At 36.5% G+C, this 20,326-nt stretch overlaps 3 protein-coding genes across 9 annotated transcripts in view; 2 read left to right on the top strand and 1 right to left on the bottom strand.

The window, feature by feature from the left end:
• Window positions 1-833, top strand: part of ORC2 (origin recognition complex subunit 2) — a 29,094-nt gene extending 28,261 nt beyond the window's left edge. For all 5 annotated transcript variants that reach the window (XM_034430555.3, XM_034430541.2, XM_034430547.3 and 2 more), the window contains exon 18: window positions 146-833. In XM_034430555.3, the coding sequence (XP_034286446.1) occupies window positions 146-229 (84 nt within the window). In that variant the 3' untranslated portion in view covers window positions 230-833. The remainder of the gene's footprint in view (window positions 1-145) is intronic.
• On the bottom strand, window positions 649-14,741 carry NIF3L1 (NGG1 interacting factor 3 like 1). 2 transcript variants are annotated; one of them, XM_034430724.3, is made up of 8 exons: window positions 14,491-14,741; window positions 14,136-14,216; window positions 11,183-11,626; window positions 6,727-6,892; window positions 5,294-5,420; window positions 3,765-3,903; window positions 2,132-2,215; window positions 649-1,676 (listed from the first exon to the last, which is right to left on the bottom strand). In XM_034430724.3, the coding sequence occupies exons 3-8, from the start codon at window positions 11,616-11,618 to the stop codon at window positions 1,492-1,494; spliced, it is 1,137 nt and encodes a 378-aa protein (XP_034286615.2). In that variant the 5' UTR covers window positions 11,619-11,626; window positions 14,136-14,216; window positions 14,491-14,741; the 3' UTR covers window positions 649-1,491. The 2 variants fall into 2 exon arrangements, with proteins under 2 accessions (XP_034286615.2, XP_034286607.2); XM_034430716.3 differs by lacking the exon at window positions 14,136-14,216 and having other exon boundaries at window positions 1,353-1,676.
• Window positions 14,596-19,169, top strand: PPIL3 (peptidylprolyl isomerase like 3). 2 transcript variants are annotated; one of them, XM_034430736.3, is made up of 6 exons: window positions 14,707-15,080; window positions 15,830-15,904; window positions 16,521-16,614; window positions 17,452-17,519; window positions 17,920-18,038; window positions 18,679-19,169. In XM_034430736.3, exons 1-6 carry the CDS (start codon window positions 15,078-15,080, stop codon window positions 18,803-18,805), a joined length of 486 nt encoding a protein of 161 aa, XP_034286627.1. In that variant the 5' UTR covers window positions 14,707-15,077; the 3' UTR covers window positions 18,806-19,169. The 2 variants fall into 2 exon arrangements, with proteins under 2 accessions (XP_087741139.1, XP_034286627.1); XM_087885013.1 differs by lacking the exon at window positions 17,452-17,519 and having other exon boundaries at window positions 14,596-15,707.
• Window positions 19,170-20,326: the final 1,157 nt, after the last annotated feature.

The following is a 20,326-nucleotide window of genomic DNA, read 5'->3' as shown; positions in this document are numbered from 1 at the left end:
CAACCATTCAAGTGGCCTGGTGGCCAAGAGGCCATGGCCCAGTAGTGGGCCACAGTCCACAGGTTGGGGACCCCTGTAGTAGAGGGAATAAGTAAAAAAAAAATCATTTTTATATTTCGAAGCTAATTCTCAAATTTATTTTCAGGGTGCTGATGGAGTGGAATATTTATTAATTCCTGTGGATGCTGGAATATTGGCTGACTTTTTGCAAAAAGATAATGATGTTTGAAGGCTCACACATTCAAACTCGTTTTGAATTTTATCCTAAGGTGTGGCCATTTTGCAGATCTCGGGAGTCTAATCTGCCTGTAATAATGGAATGTGATGCTGTATAAGCAAGCCAATTTTTAGCTGCTCAGGTTTCTCCCTTTGCCAGTCTATATTATTGTAGACCAAGAAAATGTCATCCACTGATATTACTGTGCCTTCTGTTCATAAATCTTCCGGAAATAAGGATTGAACTGGAGAACTTGTGTTTGATAATACACGCGATTGGCTATTAATAGCTGAATTCAGCTATTGACTGGTATATTTTTAATACATCATAGGCAGACCATTATTGATCTTCAAATGTGTGTCATGTGAGATGGAAGGATTGGGTTAGGAAACTGGTTAGACTGGAGCAAAATAAACCATTGATACCAGAGATGTGGATATCATTGTTTTATTAAGAATTTAGCCTTAATTGGGAACAAAAGATTCCCCCATATAAGCCATTTTAAATATGACAACAGCTGTGTTTTTGTCAATAAAAATTACTGTAAATATGCTTATTTAACCTGTTTTTCTTACTTGATTGTTTAAAAACTGTCTGAATAAAAATAAACATGCAATTATGTCCTTTTTTATGGTTCTTTTATGCCATATAACTATAAGACAAAGAAAGTCTTAGAGACTATTTTTAAATACTGAAAATAAACTCTTTCTAGACTCTTCCAGAATATCTCTTTCTCCATAACACTCCTGAAGTAAAGTTGGCTTCAGAAGTTTATGTTATATTGATATAGATGATATGGGAAAATGTTTGATTGATGTTAATTGATGACAAATGGGTTCAAATCTGGTGATAAAAAAAGAGTATCATTACAGTACAATTAGAAATTAGGGTAACAAATTTGCCTGAGAAGTTTCCAGGATCAAGGGACCAGCAAAATTGACCAGAGAGCAGGAAAAGAGGACAAGGATAGTGTGTTGGAGTGAGTAAAATGACTCTGAGGCAGACCAAATATGGACAAAGAATATTCAGTGAGAGAATACTGCTAATTGGAAACTGTACATAAGCTTTCCTCCAACTTGATTCTTTCAAAATGTAAAATAAAAATCCAAGCATTCAAATGTACTTTTCTCAGTCATTTTGCTTTTTTCAACCACTCATTTATTTATTTTGTTAACATTTTATTATCGTTAACATTTTAGGAATCAAAGCATATTTTTGCCAATATAAGTCTGAAGGATATATACACTTACATTCTTTCTTAAAGTTTGCTTCTTTTACGCGACTTGAAGGGGGTCTCTATCTCTTTTAGAAACGATGATATTGATCTTATTCATAAAATGCACAGCCAATATTTGTTGCAGTTTTAACAGAAAGCCTCGTTCAGTGTTACTATGCTCACACAAAATCACAGAGATCCCTCTGGAAACAGCACCAAGTACTTCATGGTGGGACATCTCTCCTACAATGCAAAGAGAAAGATCTTTTGGGATGGAGCATTAGCAAGGTTTATTTGTTTACGATTCTTAAGTAAAACTATCCCCAGAACCTGCCTGTGTAATGAAGTAGGTAAAACACTTCAAATGAATGATTTACATTCTTAAATATGCAAAAATATCTGAAATACAGGGATATGCAGCTAAATACCTAAGAAGCTTTGAGGAAATTTTTCCAGATCCAGATCTCTTTGTGCAAGTTATTTGCATTACTGTACTTAAGTTTATAAATTTGGGTTATTTCCAGCAAACCATGTTCTTCATATTTCATTAGATAAAGGGTATTGCAGAAAGGGGGATATTAATATTTTATTTAGACATACTTAGCTAGTGAATAGTTCGACAATGTTAACAGAAAATGGTATTTCTGATCTACAAGAAAATAGGTTTTAGCAGACAGCTGTTTCAAAAAATTTCTCACCAGTAACATAGAGATCACTTTCTGTATCTTGTAAAATACTTGCTCCTGAACCAGCACAAAGAGCAACCACCTTCACTGAGGACTCTAAAAAAGAATAATTAGCATAGTTTAGTGCTGCAGGTTTTGTGCTTAGTTTTCGGTTTGTTGTTTTCCCTGAGATGATGATGAGTGGATGGGCAATGGATTAAAAATTGCAGGTTGGAATACATGACTGGATCAACAGTTGTTTCCCTAGGCCTTTATAATCCTGCACAAGCCTTTGGTTTTCCTTACCGACTCAAACAAGCAGGTTCCTTCATCTTCAATTAAAAAGAGAATTGCTGATCAAAGCAGTTAATTCTAATTTAGACAGAGCAGTGCTCTGTGAGTTAGTGTTAGATAAAAGTAGGCAATAAGCATTTTGAGTGCAGTTGCAACACAATGTGATCAAATAAGACTTTGAAGTACAATGATGAATGTGGATTGCTTTTTTTCACACTCTGAAAAGGAACTCTTACTGTTTTTATTTTATTTTATTTATTTTATTTTATTGCAATTTATATGCCGCCCTTCTCCCGAAGGACTCAGGGCAGCTTACAAGATAAAAATTCAACAATATGAATTAAATATAAATTAAAATCCAATTAAAATTAATTAAAATTATTACAATGTAAAAACCCCCCTCAACGGGTCAGTCCATTTGATGAAAAAGCCACGTCTTCAGTTCGCGACGGAAGGAGAGGAGGTCGGGGGCTGTCCTAAGCCCGGTGGGCAAACCGTTCCAGAGGGTCGGCGCTCCCACAGAGGACGCTCTCCCCCTGGGGGCCGCCAGCCGACACTGTCTGACTGATGGCACCCTGAGGATGCCTGCTCTGTGAGAGCGCACAGGACGATGGGAGGATGGCAGAAGATGGTCCTGCAAGTACCCTGGGCCTAAGCCATGTAGGGCTTTATAGGTGAGCACCAGCACCTTGAAACGAACCCGGAGGACCACCGGCAGCCAGTGCAGCTCGTGCAGGAGAGGTGTTACACGGGAGTAACGAGAGGCTCCCGTAACAACCCGCGCAGCCGCATTCTGGACTAGCTGAAGCCTCTGGGTGCATCCCAAGGGCAGCCCCATGTAGAGGGCGTTACAGTAATCCAGCCAAGAAGTAACAAGGGCATGAGTGACCGTGGCGAGGGCATCCCAGTCTAGGAAAGGGCGCAACTGGTGCACCAGGCATACCTGTGCGAAAGCCCCCCTGGTTACGGCTGTCAAGTGATCTAAAGACAGCCGTGAATCCAGGAGGACACACAGATTTTAATCTAACTAAAGATGACCTTTCCAATTCCAAACATTTTAAATATGCTAAATTTTCAAATAATGCTCCCCTCCCACAATCCAAATTATTTAAATGACTGGTCTGGCTAAACCAGATTAGTTTTATTTAATTCCATAGCAAAGCAATATTTTACCCTAAAACAGTGGGAAATGCTGTTGGGTGTTTTTATAAGTGGCTCCTCTGAATGTGTTAGTTAAACAAATCACTTCAAAATAGATGCATCTTGTTCTTGCCCTAATAAGCATCATCTCACAAAATAAAGAACATGAATGGTTTAGGTAGCAAGTAGCAAAAGTCCATTGCCAACATAAAATGAGAAAGTAAATATATACCCAGTGATTTCCCTGCTCCAAGAGCTAGACGAATATGAGACAATTTTAAGTGACTTTTCAATCGTTCAATCAAGAGAGAAACAGAGGCCGGTTCGTGCAATGTGCATAAACGTCCCATTCCAGTATTGGCAAGCAGAGGCTGAAAAGAAGCCAAAAAATGAAATGGTTAGAATGAAGGTGCTCTGGCAGTTATCTTGCTATAATAACGAAGACAAATTTAAACGAGTCTGTTTTCCTAAATGCAAAAAGATATACTAAAGCACCATAATATATTTCACAATTTGTCCTTGACATGCAGCTATTAGTTGCACTAACAACTATTGCATATAACTGTCAATCTTTTGCAAATTGAGTTGGAATCAAGCCCCTTTTGAAAAAGACTAAACATGTTTAGGATGGAGTGTAACATTTAAATAATATTAAATTTGAGAACATCAAGGTCAGCTTGTGATTCACAACTATCCCATGTGCACCACAAATTACTCAATGATTATGCTTGTCCTATTTCCAGATCTGAGATATGACATACAAATAGTCCTTGATTTATAACCATTCATTTGGTGACCATTCAGTTACAATAGCACTGAGCAAAGTGACTTATGATTGGTTTTCACACTTAGGACCGTTGCATCATCCCTATGGTCACGTGATAAAAATTTGGGAACTTGGCATCTGACAAAGTCAATGGGGGAAGCCAGATTTGCCTAATGACCGTTTGATTCACTTAACTGAGGCAAAAAGGTCATAAAATGAAGTAAAACTCATTTAACAACTGCCTTGCTTAGCAATGGAAATTTTCGGCTCAGTTGTGGTCATAAGTCGAAGACTATTTGTACCTTAATACCCAAAGTCTCAGAAAAGAATGGACAAGCATTTCAGCACACCAGATGCTGCTTAAGCAAATGGTAAAATAAGGAGGGGAGAATGGAATTTTTTTTGAGTCATGGAGCTTATTTAATTAGCCTGTTTCCCCCAAAATAAGACATCCCCTGACAATAAGCCCAATTGGGCTTTTGAGCGCATGGCAGTAAGGCCAAGCACTTATTTCAGGGTTCAGAAAAATATAAGACAGGGTCTTATTTTCGGGGAAACACGGTATATGCTTAAAGAAAAGATGGGAAGAGGATGCAAAAATGGAAGATGGGTCTATTAGATGTTGAGGTCATTTGTGGCTGTACCTTATATTCTCTCAGGAATGGCTGGGATGGAGAAATAAGCAATGGCCGTTCCCCATTTTTCAAAATACAGTATACAATTGATACAGTCACAGTTTCTTAGCAGTCTTTTCTCTTATTGGTACTTTGTTCAAACTTCCTGAATATGCTAGGAAACTGCAGCTGTAACTGCAAAGAATCCTTTTTATTTCTGCTGGAAACAGAACATCTCTTTGCTAAGTTTTTTCTTTCACTTCCTTGCTAAGACACAAGCAACTTTCCTCCATTACATCACTATATCTTCGTGTATTCCTTTTGCAGCTTTGCATACTCTCTCTGTGAAAATAAACTTTGATTTGTTTATCTGTGGTTTACCTTCTCTAGTGATATGATTTCAGTCGTTTGATATAGCAGGCTCTTCTGGGAAAGCAAGGCCACCACTTGCAACAAAGCTAGCCGAGAACAGTTCAGGCTGACACGTGTTTGTTCTTCTCCTTCAATCCTTGGAAATTTGGAACAGAAATATTAATTTTAAAAAAACATTACAATATGCTGCCAGTGAATAATATATAAATGTTACCTCCAGTTCTCTCATGTGAGCAGATCACAAAATGGCTTAACATATTTTTAAATTTTTAAATTTTTAATTGGTTTGTCATTTTAAACTGGGGCCAAATTAATATATATTCTTTTAATTGTTCTTAATTGTTAGGGTGTGTGTAAAAAGTATTTGTTGCTTGTGCAACGAGCAGAGCAGAAACACACAGGGAAGGAGATAAACGTCCAGCTCGTGTGAGAAAAATACTTTATATACAAGATAAGAAGCAGTCTCGGTGTAGGTAAAACAGTCCAAGGTCATAAACAGTAATATCAGTCCAGTAAGTATCTTCCCTTACCAAAGCAAACAGACTTTAGTAACTCTTGGTATACAGTACCATATAACAATTCAGTCTAACATCAATCAGCAGAAAGACGCAGGAAGCAACAGGAACAATCAGGAACAAAGAACGCTTCTCTGCGCTGCTTATTTATGCACTGTAGCCTAATTACAGGGTTCAGCAAACCCTGATTACATGGCTCAGTTGTTTCTTAAAGAAACAGATATATTGCCTGACCAACAAGTTAGGAGTAAGCTACAAGCTGAACCTAACATTAATGTTTGTATTGTATGTTTTTATCTGGCTGTACACCACCCTGAGTCCCTTGGGAGAAGGTGCGGTATATAAATTTGAAATGAAAAAAAAAATGTATTGCCTTTAGTAATCATGCACTTTTGACTAATTGTAGAGAGCCACTCCTATCAGATTAGACAATATTTGTTTATGGCATGGAAGGATAAACTCATGCTTATAATTTAATATGCACCATATTAGTTACAGTAGTCTTAAAAAAGCCCTTAGCTCTCAATGAATTTATTTGGCTTGAAATGTAATACAAAATAGCATGTCTCATCAGATGTACATCTAATATTTGGAAAAAACACTGGTTGCTTGAAGTATGGTCTTAAAGTAAAAATCTGTTATTACATGGAAAACAAAACTTATTAATTTCATATTTTTGAAATAGAATAAAATTACTGGATTAAGTTAGAATATTTTTGCAAGCTGTTTAATATATTAGCACATATTTTCTGTATAACCCAAAGTGGGAGGATTTAAAGTACAGAGCCTTTTAGCACAGTTAAATAATATGTACTACTTTCTTTTTATACAGTCTCAAAAATGTTGTCTGGCCACAGATAAAGAACCTGCTCTTTTACCACACTGAAACTTGTGAAGAAAATAACCTAGGGTGGTCTCCAGCAATACCTGGCAGGTTGAGTTGTGATGAGTGACACCTCTGGTACTGCATGGACTTGGGATAAAACCGTTTCCAGACTTTCAGCAGAGGATACCCTGAATTCAACCCGGAAAGGCCCACCTACAGGGTAAGTGGAAGCTGTAGCTGGTTTCAGAGGAACAGAAGTGCAAGCACCTGAGAAAAAGCAGAGCCAACTAAATGATTTTCACAGTACACTTGTCCAGATTTTACCTTACCAACCATCAAATTACTTGCCTTCCATAGCATTGTTTGCAGTATATTGTTGCTAACTTACTGAAAGTTGAGGTTTATTGAAATGTACCAATATTATCATAATACATGAATATTTTAATTCTTCATAATATTATAATGGCTGCTGTAAATATTACAGCAATTAGTTATAGCCCTGAAACTACTGCAGAGCGGAAAAATTATTAAACTACAATTGTTTTTAAATCATACTTGCAAGGAAATGGCAGAGGAGGGGGAGAGATCTTTAATTCCTGTAGCAGCTTGCTACATTTTAGCTTAGAATTCTTGATCATCCATGTTTATGATTTACATAGACTCAGCTGGCTAAGCTGACTTTGTATAAAATATACCAAAGTATGAAGGCTATTGCTTAACGCATTGTAAGCCGCCCTGAGTCTCCAGAGAAGGGTGGCATATAAATCAAATTAAAAAAAAAAACACATAGTAGGTTCTGGACTTTTAGCCATTTATATGTGCATATTTGTGCACAGAATATTGAAATCTTAGTACCCTCTTTGGATTGCAGTACTTCATGAATCTGAAGTAGTTAGAATTAAAAGAGCTGTATCACACCAGTACTTTGAAAAGGTGTCAATTAGATGGTTATCATATACATTTTCCATTTCTAAGCACCAGCCCTTTACAGAATTTGCTTTCTTAAGGCAAAACCATAATTTTTAAGCAATTATTTAAAGCTACAATCAAGCTCATTGTTCCTTAATGGAGAGAAATGTAAGGCAATTCAATGTCCTAATAACTATGTATATAGAGGGAATTCGACCGGAAGCGTCACAGCGAGACAAACGGGGAATAGTGGGCTCTGATGAGCCTTGTGAAATCCCGGGCTGACAAACCGCTGTTGAGGATTCTTCAGACCAGATCTGTCCTGTAGGGACGGAGAAGAAGGAGAGGCACCTCGGACGACCAAGAGGAACAGGCAAGTTCCTCAGAGGTCGGAGGAAACTCTTTGGCTCGGGGGTGGCAGCCACTGCGGCCGTCATAAAGCTGGGGCAACCGGACCAAGTTTTGAGCAGGAGCAGTGATCTGAACAGAGTACTGATGCTGGGTGAGTGACTGCCAGCTCATAAGCAAAAACATAATATTTTTAAATTGTTAAAAGGTGCCCCAGCAAAATAACAGCAGCTAATGGGTGTGGGGGAAATGAAGGAAGAAATATAAAGCGGAAGTTTAAAGTGGCAAAGCCCGAAACAAAACTTGATTTTTGGATTAAAATTTGTACAGATAATTAAAAAATTAGAAGAAGAAAAAACCCCATAATAGGTGTGAAGAGAATTGGAAAGAATTTGAAAAGTTTTTTTTTTTACAGTTGAAGAAATAACAAAGGGAAACTTAAAATTAAAGCTCTGTAATAGAAGATTTTTTAAAAAATTGGATTTGGAATTTGGATTTGGATCCTAAATTGACTTGGGGAAATATAAAATTAAGAAAAAAAAAGATAAAAATTGGTAAAGATTGGTAATGTAGATTTTAAACAAAATGGATATTTTCTTAGGCTGTTGATTGGAACTGTGGATTGGAGAGAGACATCTACAGGCGAAAAAAGAACATTACAACATTGAACTTTTATTTTTGAAAAAAAAATCTTTTAAAGTGATAAGAGCAGTGGGAACTTTTAAGGAGGATTTGTTTGTCTGCAAGCTCTTTGACCTTGGCAATTAAAGAAGGTGGATTAAAACAAAACTTAAAATCGGAATAACAACCTAGAAATAATAAAATGGCGCAGGAACTAATTGAAATGATTAAAAGGATGTGTATATCACTGAAAATGGAACTAAATGAAATGATTATAATGATGCATGGAAAAGCTAAACCTGATGAACCAGAAACTATGCTAGAATATACTCAAGTGGATAAAGAAACTACAAATGAGAAGCAAGAAAGTGATACTGAAGATAAAGACAAAGATAAAGATAAAGATAGTGATTATGAAAAATTAAATGATTATGTGGGAAGCAATAATGAAAAGGAGAGGAGAACTGGGAGAAAAGGGATAAATTTAGTAATAAAGGTGAACTTTAAAAATTACATTGGGATTAACAATGATAAAAATAGAGAGGGTGGAAAGAGACAAGGAGAGAAAAAAGAGGGGAATAGAAAAATATAAAAAACTTAAATGATTACACTGAGATTAACAGTGGGAAAATAAGAAAGAGGAAAAGGAGATGGAGAGTAATTGGAAATACAGGGCAAAATATAAGAGTTCAGGATTTTAAAATGGAGAAAAAAAGGGGGGGGAGAAAAGAAAATTAAAAAAAATTGGGAGAAAGAAGTAATTGATGGAAAGGGAAAAGAGAAATATGTTGTATATACTTAGAACTAAAAATGAATTGAAGTAAGACTTATAGATATAAATGAATTTTAAAAAACTCAATAGTTGAAATTGTAATACTTGGAATGTCTTTAATTGTAAGAATGAAACTAATTAAAACATTTGAAATTAAGCTGAAAACTAATTATGTTTATCTATGTACAAAGTAATGGATACTTTGAATTATAAATGAATTGAAATAAGATTTATAAATACAAATAATTTCATTACATGAGATTGTAATATTTGGAATATTTTTAATTGTAACTATGGAATTTAACCAAAACATTGTAAATTACATTGTATTATGAAAATTAATTAGGCTTATTGTTCAATAAGAGATTAAGATATTTTTGAAGAGGTATAGAAAATAAATATATTTGAAAAAATATGAAGTAAGATTTATAGATATAAATGAAAATTAATTCTGATTAAATTGAAATAAGATTTATAAATACAAATAAATTCAATATGAGATTGGAATATTTGGAATATTTTTAATTGTAACTATGGAATTTAATCAAAAAATTGGAAATTATATTGTATTATGAAAATTAATTAGGTTTATTGTTTAAGATATTGTTGAAGAGGTATAGAAAATATATTTGAAAAAACAATCGAAAATTGGATTTACATTAAAAAAATAATGGGAATTGAGAAATAGAACTATAAATGAATTGAAGTAAGATTTATATGAGATTGTAATATTTGGCATACTTTTAACTAGGGAATTCAGTCAAAGCATGAGAAATTATAATGTATTGTGCAAAGTAATTTGGTTTATTGCTTAATAAGAAGAGATTATATATATATTTGAAAAAGCAATGGAAAAGAAATGAATGATTGTAATGTTATATATTTAAGTGACTTTTAGTAAGATATTGGATTGTAATATTTGGATAAATTGACAAAGAAAAATATTTGTGATTGGAATAAGGGAATTTAGGGAAATACTGGAAATTATATTATGTTGTGAAAAGGATTTCAAATTTAAGAGTTTTAACTTGGAGAAATTAAGGGAAAAAATTAAATTTGACTAAGATTAGAGATTAGGGTGAATGATAATATTGGTTATTAGAAATAATAAGGAAAAGAAAATATAAATTAGAAAGATTATTATGGGAAAAAGTGAAATACATAAATTGTGCTGGAGACAGCTAAAAATTGTATAAATTTGTGACTCGGCCAATACTCTGTTCAGAAAAAAAGTATTGTTTGTTTGTTTGTGTAAAAAATTAAAAAAAAACTTTTACAAAAAACCCCTATGTATATAGATGGCTTTGACAGAGATATGTAGGAGCTGTTGGCTAGGGCTAGGCAAAAGGAACTTTTTAATTTCAGAATGTTCACGTAACATTTGAAGGTAGTTGAGACAGACATATCCTAATTCACTAGAGTATAAGAAAGAGGCAAGACACAGCACAATTCTGTAATTATAGCTCAAAACAATAAACATTCTTTTAGCCTTTTTGTAGAGTTGATTTCATGGCCTGGTCTACATAGTGGGGCTGATAGTAAGGTACTTCAAGATGGGGAGAGAGGAGCTCCCTACAAATAATAGTTGGATATGAATATATACTTCAGTCTAGTGTTTTGTCATTGTTTAAAATAATATCCATTCTGTATTTTACTTGCTTTTTTTTTCCTACACAGCCATAAATATTTTAGTTACCTAACATAGTCCTGCTAACTCATTTCAATAGAAACTTATAATATAAAATGCTAGCCAAGAATACAAACATATCATTTAAAAACATAAACACAACACAACCACAAAGTTGTTAATAATAATAAAACATAAAATGTTATTATCTACTTTGTGTTTGGCTTGTGCTCATAAGATTCTTATTTTACATACAGTGTCATTACTAACAATGCCTCACCCAGTCCTGTAGCAAGCCAGTCATTGACTCCATTAGGTATAGCATCATATGTTGTGTGAGGAGAATAAATGCCAACTCTATTTTCCAAGGCTCGGATTACCAGACGCTCCTTCCATGTTTTCCATGTTATACGTTTCAGTGGGTGGAAAAGGGGTGGATGATAAGAAAGAATGAGGTTTGCTTTCTTCTCTAGGGCTTCCTGCATCACATCCTCAGTTAAATCATTGGTGAGAAAAAGGGTATTGACAATATGAGGAGGACTTGGCTCAACCAAGAGCCCCACATTATCCCAACTTTCAGCCAGGGAAAGTGAAGCAAAATTGTTTAAGGAAGTAACAAGGTCTTTCAGATCCATGACGAAGCGCAAAGGCTGAACAATCAAGGATGGTGCTTGCAAAAAAGGTCGTGTAATCAGCTTCAAACAGGACAGCGGCATTCAGATTTCTAGAAAACCCAAAAGCAAAAGCATTGCCAAAAGGTACAGAAAGTGCAATCTAATAAAAGAGATTATCAGTGGCTAGGACTTCTATTGCTCTCTAAGCTTGGTTGTTTGCTTGCAGAGGTTCACCTGAGTCAGTAACATTATCAGTGCAAGTAAATCTGGGGTTAGCAAGAGCTGACATATTAATAAGAGCACAAATGTGGGATTTGCTGCATGTTTATATGTAGCAGCTTACCCGGCCATTTTATGTGTGTGTGTGTAGTTTCCTCCTTAGGGGTTCCTTAAAGTATTGTTCTGGGTTCATCTAGTTTGATTCCTGCTTATCTGAATGTAGGCTGCTGGAGGGGATATGTTCTTGTTTCCTTCTTAGTTTTTTTAATATCACTTTTGAATGTTATGTAAATGTGGTTCATCTCTATGTATCTATTAATCATTATTAATCTGAATGCCAAGAAATTCCCTAGCAGGTTTGGATTTGGATAGGTCTATCTGTGAAATTAAGGAGCTTTTGTCACACAACACATGGATGAACTCAACCCCCGTTTCAACTGTGAAACTATTAGCATCTTAAATCTGGGAAGGGAACAAGAAGAGTAGAACACATCCTCCGCAGCAGCCCTCATACAGGTAAGCAGGAATCAACACTAGACAAGAAGAAACTACACCCCCACCAAAACTGGCAGTACCAGCTACTGCATATAAATACATTTCTAGGCAATTTTCAAGCGCAGTATATTCTTGGAAAATCTTACTTCTACAATAGAGAGAATGGATAATGTCTTTGATTTCTGGTCTTAAAAAAAGAATGAAAAAAAATCCCACCCAAATTTCTATTTTCCTCACATTTCAAAGTGTGGCTTCAGTCTTGTGCATTGATTTCTGGCTTCAATGATGCTGTAAACTATTCACTATCAGGCAGCAAAGACAGGAGTGGGCCAAAAGTAGCTGCCAAGGAGGAAATAATCAATGACACCCATTTACAAGTATGCAAGCAAGAAGATAGTTCTCTTGAATCTCAGGACGTTTCTTATCATTCCCATCCGACCTTTTCCTTACTTTTTCCATGCAGGGAAAAAGCCGTGCAAAGCCCTTTGGAACGAACTGCCCCCGTAAATACGCACAATCTCTGACCTCGGAGTTTTTCGCTGTGCCCTCAAGACCCTGCTCTTCCGACAGGCAGGGCTATCCTTGTAATGGAGTTTTGTATGTAAGAATTAAAATGTAAGAATTTTAATAATTTTTAAATTTAATTATGATGTTTGTATTGTGTTTTTACTTGGCTGTGCACCGCCCCGAGTCCTTCGGGAGAGGGGCGGTATAGAAATAAAATTATCTTATCTTATCTTATCTTATCTTATCTTATCTATCTTATCTTATCTTTCCCCAAAAAGTACCAGGAGGCAACCAATTACTTACTTATTACTGGTACCTAGCAATTACCCTTAGAAGGCCTAGAAATAAAAATGTTGAGAATTTGATTTGTACAAAATGGTTGGTTTCCTAGTCAGTTTTCCTTAAAAATGTTTAAAATGGGAAAATAACAAGGAACCAGCAGTAGCTCCATGTAACTATGTTACAGCATATGCACTGCAACTTTCTAAAATTATAAATGAATTTGCATAACTTCCTCACAACTCATGATTTCATTGGTTAGACAAGAAATATTTTATTACCCTGTTTCCCCCAAAATAAGGCATCCTCTGATAATAAGCCCAATCGGGCTTTTGAGCATATGGCAATAAAGCCAAGCGCTTATTTCAGGGTTAAAAAAAATAAAAGACAGGGTCTTATTTTCGGGGAAACACGGTAGTAGTAATAGTATTAGGTTTATATTCCACCTTTACTTCATATAACTCAAGATGGGCATATATAATTCTACCTATTTTCCTACTTGTGATAATTAAATGTTCATATGCATATCACCAGACTTTTAAAGTTTGATGGGCTTGTGCAGTCAAACAGGGACTAACTCCTGGAGTGAGTTTTGACAATGCTACTGTCTGGGGAACCACTGGATAAAGCTGTAATGCAATTTGTTTGGCTTCAAGTTAACTCATGTGAACCATGGTGTTTGCAAATCCTAGCTGATGGCTTTGTGTTATGAATGAATCCAGATGTGTCATCTTCAACAAAATAAACACAAAATTTCATCTTAGCCTTGTCCAAGATAAAAACAGGGCTGTTAATCATATTATTGCAATATCATTCATACATTCAGAAAGAAAAATCCTAGTACCCCAATGGAGCAGTAAAGTTTGATTTCCGAAGAGCAAGCTTTAAAAAAAAATGATTAATGAAAGTTAGGAGTCAGGAAGGTTACATCTCCAGAAGTATTCAGATCTTTCAAAACAGCAATTATTGCTCATCTAAGATGTATCAGGAAAGTTGCAGTCAAATCCACGAGAACGATAGAAATGTGAACATGCGGTTATTAGAGACAAGATCTGCTTTAATTTTCTGCCCAACAGAGAATCAACTCAAATGCAAACGTTGCAAAATAAATGTGATCACCTTTATTCCTTCTGCCTTGGTGCCCCCTCCATTTCAATATTCATCTATTATCACCAATATACATTGGTTGTGAACGAATTCCTGAGATAAAACACGAGAAACGTCATAAAATACAAAGTAACAGTCCTCTTGCCCGGGCAACCACCGAGAGAAAAAAACCTTTCTCGACTCCTTACTATATTAAACCCTGTCGTATGTTTTAGTTGCTGGAAGGATTGCACGACTCCAATCAATGGGCATTTCCTCCCAGTTAAGCTTTCCTAGTTTTAAGGAGATCCCTCCCCCAAATAAAGAACAAGACATTTGCAGTGCGGGGGGGTGGGGGTGGGGGGCTCCACTTGCGGCTGCTCCTTACCCAAGCAGCCAAGCTTTCCTCAGATTTTTGAAATGAATCGCTTCATTCTCCCCGTCCTGGAAAAACACCACTACGTGTGAACCACGTCCTCAACTCCCGTCTTACACGCGTGCATTTGGGCAAGCAGGCGGTCGGTCGATGAAAGCGACCCAAGCACCTCCTTCCCTTCAGCCGCCCGGTGGAGGCGGAACCCAGCGCTTCGTGGGAGAAAGGCCGAGCGCGGCGGATCCATCCGTAGGCGGGGCCTGAATGCAAGAAGATACTATGGGAAGGCGCTGCGCGTGCACGTTTGGCCTTGTGCGCCTTCCTCGCGGGCCCGAAAACCTGGCATGCGGAATTGAGAGGCGGTCGGTTGAGAGGCTCGCTTTTGCCCCGTCGCGGGTGCCTTGCGAAAAGATCGCCCCTTCTGCTGCAACCGTCTTGCTGGAGCAGCGAGGAAATTCCCAAAGCCTTTTTAGCCTGAGAAACCGCTCTGCTCCACCTGGGTTTCTTTGCCATGTGCTGTTTCTCCGCTGGTTTCAACACTGCTGCTTTTCGGGACTCCTTCAGACACGGGCGCCTTGTTTTCCACCCGCTAACCGGCAAAGATGGTGAGGTTTGCGGCTTCTAGACCTTCCGTACCGCGTATAAAGGGGTACCCGGACATCTAGATCTCGCACAACAGCCTTCCATTTAGCAAATACAATTTCACCATAAGAGTCGACTTGGCATTCTTGGACATAGGGAGTTTTGAAAGACTTGGCCAGATCTTGGGTGAAAAGTTTCCCAGAGGCGTTTTTGACTAGACCTCCATATGGAATACAGTATCCATATTCTTTGGGCTGTTAACACCGAACTCAATGAATATGCCTTGTGATTTCTTGTGGAGAAAGATCAGACACCGGCCTGTTTGAAGATCAGTATAAAGCTTGATTTATATCTTCTGGTGTTGGATCTCGAATTAGCCTTGCTGGGACGAGGATGGTGAAAAATTATAATTGTAGTACTGACTTGCCTGGATGATTTTAGTGCTGCCACTCTAAACATGATTAAAACTGGGTCCAGCCTATTGTACACACCTATTCTGAGCCTGACATTTAAAATGCAGAAAATTGATGGCAGTATATTCTCTACAAAAAGACTAAGAACTGGTATTTAAGTTAGCTTTCTCCAACAAGGTACAACAAGAATTTGTTGGACTGGAACTCTGTTATCCCTTAGAAATTAATTAATGAGAGGTACATATACACTGTCTTTCCTTTTACAGTCAATTATTTTAATTGGATTGCTGTAGTACATTTGACTGCTCTTTTTGTCTGTTCTGCTGCAAAAAAATAATATAGTTCAATTCCTCCTCCAGGCTGTCACATTGCACACTGATGTTGGAGATATTAAAATTGAGTTATTCTGTGAACGAACACCAAAAGCTTGTGAAGTAAGTCATGAAAATAAAAGATATCATTGAATTGAGGAACAATATGCTTTGTTGATCTTCCTTACCCCCATCCCAACCTTATATTTCTTTAATCTGATGTGGCTAAAATCAGAATTCTTAGGCCCAATTTATTGGCTATTATGCTTTCTGTAATAAGATTTAGAAGGTACTAACCATTTTCATGTCTTAATAGGCATTCTGCTGCAATTTATAAAGTTAACTGCCTAATTCTTTTACATCTATACATTCAGTTTTGACAAAATAAATAAACACCAGATAAACTTATTTCTGACATTTTACTGTTCTGCATTGAGCATTTTCATCCATTTTAGTTCACACCTTTTACTTGCATTCTGTTATTAACTATGATTTATTTAAATGACATAGCTGTCAAAATATGTTTTAGAACTAATTTGTTTGACTTCTCACTAACACAATCAGTGATGGTTTAGCAGAAGAGAGAAGGAAACATGAAAGGCATATTCAGATTTCATTGAGCTCTATTTAAGCACAGCATTTGGTTATGGCTATTATGTCTACAGAAGTCTTTGGAATGAGTATAAAATATTTTGTATCATGGTTTGTTTCTTAACTGACTTTCTGGTTCTTTCCTTAGAATTTTCTGGCTCTCTGTGCTAGTAACTACTACAATGGCTGTACTTTTCATAGAAATATCAAAGGCTTTATGGTTCAGACTGGAGACCCAACTGGTAATTCCTTTTATGAAAGTTAGATATACTGTGTCATTCTCCTAAAACAAGACTACTATATTGTTAAGAAAAGCATTTTATTATAAAGATGAGAATGATAATTGTAATTTTATTTACAATTATTTTATTTGTAATTGTATTTACTACATAAATTTTGCAAACTGATTTGCCAGTCATTTTTTAAATACCCAGATGAGCAGAGAATAACATCTGTATTAACATCAGACCAACAATAAGTAGGTAATACCCCAATCAAGGAAGTGCTAAACAAGCTAACAGTAACAGCCCAACCAAAGAGCCAAACCCACCAACACCAACAGAGGGAGCCACTAGAATATAAACAAAACAAACCCCACTTCCTGCTTGACTGATGATGGGTAATGAAACATCTGCAAGAAAACACCCAGGTTCAGATAGCACCAAAGACCCATCTGTAATTTTTTTTAAACTCGAATTTAAAAAGGGGAGAAAAACCATCTATTGTATAGATAGGGATATTCAGATGATCTAAAAAATACATGCAGAGACACCTTAAAATCATAAATTTCTGGGATTTAAGAGGCCTTTTAAAGCTTGCTTGAGGTTTGAGCAGCTAGAGAAGAGTTAGCATCTGTTGTGTTTTTCAGAAACTCCAGCCAAAATGTGAGAAAACTTCATTTTATTACTTTGGGGGGAGGGGAATTGGGGGAGATACAACTTTTGGGCTAGAGAGGAGGGTACCTGGATTTATGGAGATATTTGTGCTGTTGACTTTGTGCCTTGATTTTGGAGCCCACTTGATCCATGTATCTGTTTCTTCCCCTTCTCCCTGGCCCCATCTCTTTCTGATTACATCAGGTTCTGGGAAAGGAGGAATCAGTATTTGGGGCAGGAAATTTGAAGATGAATACAGTGAATACTTAAAGGTGATTTTTAAAAAATCATTGCAGTTCCTTGTTCAAGTTGTACATTTTCTTTTTTAAAAAATTTCCTGAGCATAAGGTAACTATGAACTTAACTATCGAAGATCATCACATTAGTCACTTCATTCCCATTCTCTCTGGAAAAGGGAGGTATTGGGAGATGGAGTTAAGTTTGGGGCATGAGTACAGCTAGGAGATAGGATTGGTAATGCTTTAGTTTAGGTAGACTCAAGAGTCTCAAGTTTGGAAAAGGGTGAATTTAGCAAATCAGCCCAGAGATATGTCAAGCCTTTGCCTGTTTAGAGTTTTATTCTGCAAGCTACCTTAAGACAAAACAGAAAAGTTAGAAATAAAAAAATATTTACCAGAGTACGTGTGTTCTAATTTCCTGATTCATTTTTAGCACAGTGTCCGTGGAGTTGTTTCCATGGCAAACAATGGTCCGAATACAAATGGATCTCAGTTCTTTATCACTTATGGCAAACAGCCACATCTTGACATGAAATATACTGTCTTTGGGAAGTAAGTAATCCAATGCTACTGAATAAAATACAAGATTATATATCATAGAGATCTAATAAGGTAGAAACTGCATGATTTAGGAAACAAAAATTTTATCTAAGATATCTCCTCTGCTACTTGTTAAGCAATCTGACTTTAGCTTTTAAAAAAATGTATTTTTAAAAATGGAAAGCTGGCATGCCGCAATGCCCAAACCAAAGCACAACTTTTCCGTACTAGGGTGTTATCCAGATATATGTGCAACTCCCAGAAATCACTGCAATAGCCATGTTCATTGGAGGTTTAGAAACTGAAGCCCACTAAAGTACAATTATTTACAATAATGCCTGTGTGCCACATACACTTGCATGAAAAATTAAAATCATGGGTGACTATATTCCAGTGTTTTCCTTGGAAGACTGTCTATTAAAAAGGCAACAGCTGAGTTAGTAGAGAATTTCTTAGATGGTAGGAAAGAACGATAGAAAGTTATCTCACCATTCTGCCTTCTCTTCCAGACTTTTTATCATTGGCCACAGGCATCATGGCAGCCTATTTGTAAATGAGCATGTATCCCCATGACAGCTTTTAACAAAGATGAGAGAAGACATGTGCCTTTCTATGCAAGGTAGTTCTCATTATTTTTTATTTCTCTGTGCAGGGCAATCGATGGCTTGGATACCCTTGATGAGCTGGAGAAGCTGCCCATAAATGAAAAGACATTCCGCCCCTTGAATGATGTCCGTATTAAAGATGTGACAATTCACGCTAATCCTTTTGCTCAATAGCTGCAATGGACCAACTTTTTTTCAGTTTGAACATTTCACAGAAGAGAAATTCCAAACCTTGATATTGAAACTGTTTAAAATCAAACATTTTTCTGTTTCACCTATGATCCAGACAGTTTGACTAGTCTCCCATTTTTTAACATTCATCTTTGTCAAGAAAACCACAGATTAGCTGAGGGTTTCTTTTGGAAAAGCCATACAGAGGCATTTTTTAATAATCCATCAAGAATCTGCAATATCAACAAACTGCAGAGTTGATCAACAAAGAATGCTAAAGATAATTCTGTGTTAAGAAAGGTTCATTCAAGGAAAAGGAACTGCCAGTTGGATGAACAAAATAAAGATGTATGAATATTTATATAAATTCTGTGTTTTAATCTTAGTATTTCTAAAAATGTCATCTTTATTGGATTTATATATTGCTGAAGCATATTGATTCATAGCGGCATACATCAAAGCTCAAACAACAAATTTAGGCAGTATATATATAGCAAAAACACACACACACAATGCTGCATTTTAATTCCACTCTTCAAAAATGTTCAGGATCTTATTTATACAATTATCCTATGTAGTAAATCAGGTAAGGAGAATGTGTTACTGAAGGTAATTCAGTGAATTTTGTGGTTTTCATCAGGACTAGGCATGTACAAAACCATTTGTGTAAATGGTTTCTGGTGCTTTGTATGCACATAATTGTTTTGGTTTCAAATATTTCTGGGTCAAAAGATTTTGAGTGCTCCCTTTTGTTACTGGGAATTTTCCATTGTAACTTTTTAAAGTTATTTTTGAAATCTCTGGAGAGAGAGGTGATGCTGGTTACAGTAGTTAAAGAAACAGGAATTTCCCCACCCAATTTGTTTCTTAAATCAGCTCCTTTTGAGTTTAAAAATTTTCCTCCCTCCAAAGAAAACCTTTCCACCAAATAAGGCTTGCTTGCTTGTTTTGGGGCAGGGGATGAATTATTCCAATTGTATGTGTATTCTGTTGACAGCACTGCTGTTTGCTAAATACATGTGAATTTCCATTACCACTACTTTTTTTTTTTTTGCTTAAATTGGCTTGTTTCTCCTGCCTCTCTCAGACCTAAAGAGGTTTTGCTCCTTCACAAAAACCCCACTGAAAAAGCCAGCGAGGAAGAGCTAAGGCAGGTAAAGGGGGAATCAAGGGAAGTGCCAAGGTTAATGGGTTAAGGGAGGGTGGAGAAAGTGATGACTATTAAGAGATTTTAGCCCCATTGCCACTCCTAAAACAATAGTGGAGCTATCAACTAGGCCCAGAGGAGCTCGTTGTGTGGCACAAGGGAGGCAGTGGTATGGATGCTTCAAGCAGCCTTCTTGCTTTACCAATACAGGGCTCAAAAGAAGATCAGCAGGAGGCGGCGGAAGCACGGTTTCCTTCTGAATTGAGACAATGGCTTGTAGTGGCCCAGATTTATTAAATTCATATACCACCTGATTTCCAAAACTCTGGCTCACAAGTAAAAAACATTGTTTTAAAATACAAGAACAAAAATAAAAA

Source organism: Pantherophis guttatus, chromosome 1 (genome assembly GCF_059756535.1).
Source record: "Pantherophis guttatus breed Tessera chromosome 1, ASM5975653v1, whole genome shotgun sequence".
Classification (NCBI taxonomy): domain Eukaryota; kingdom Metazoa; phylum Chordata; class Lepidosauria; order Squamata; family Colubridae; genus Pantherophis; species Pantherophis guttatus.
The sequence above is the reverse complement of the archived record's forward strand: the minus strand, read 5'-3'. Positions and strand labels throughout refer to the sequence as shown.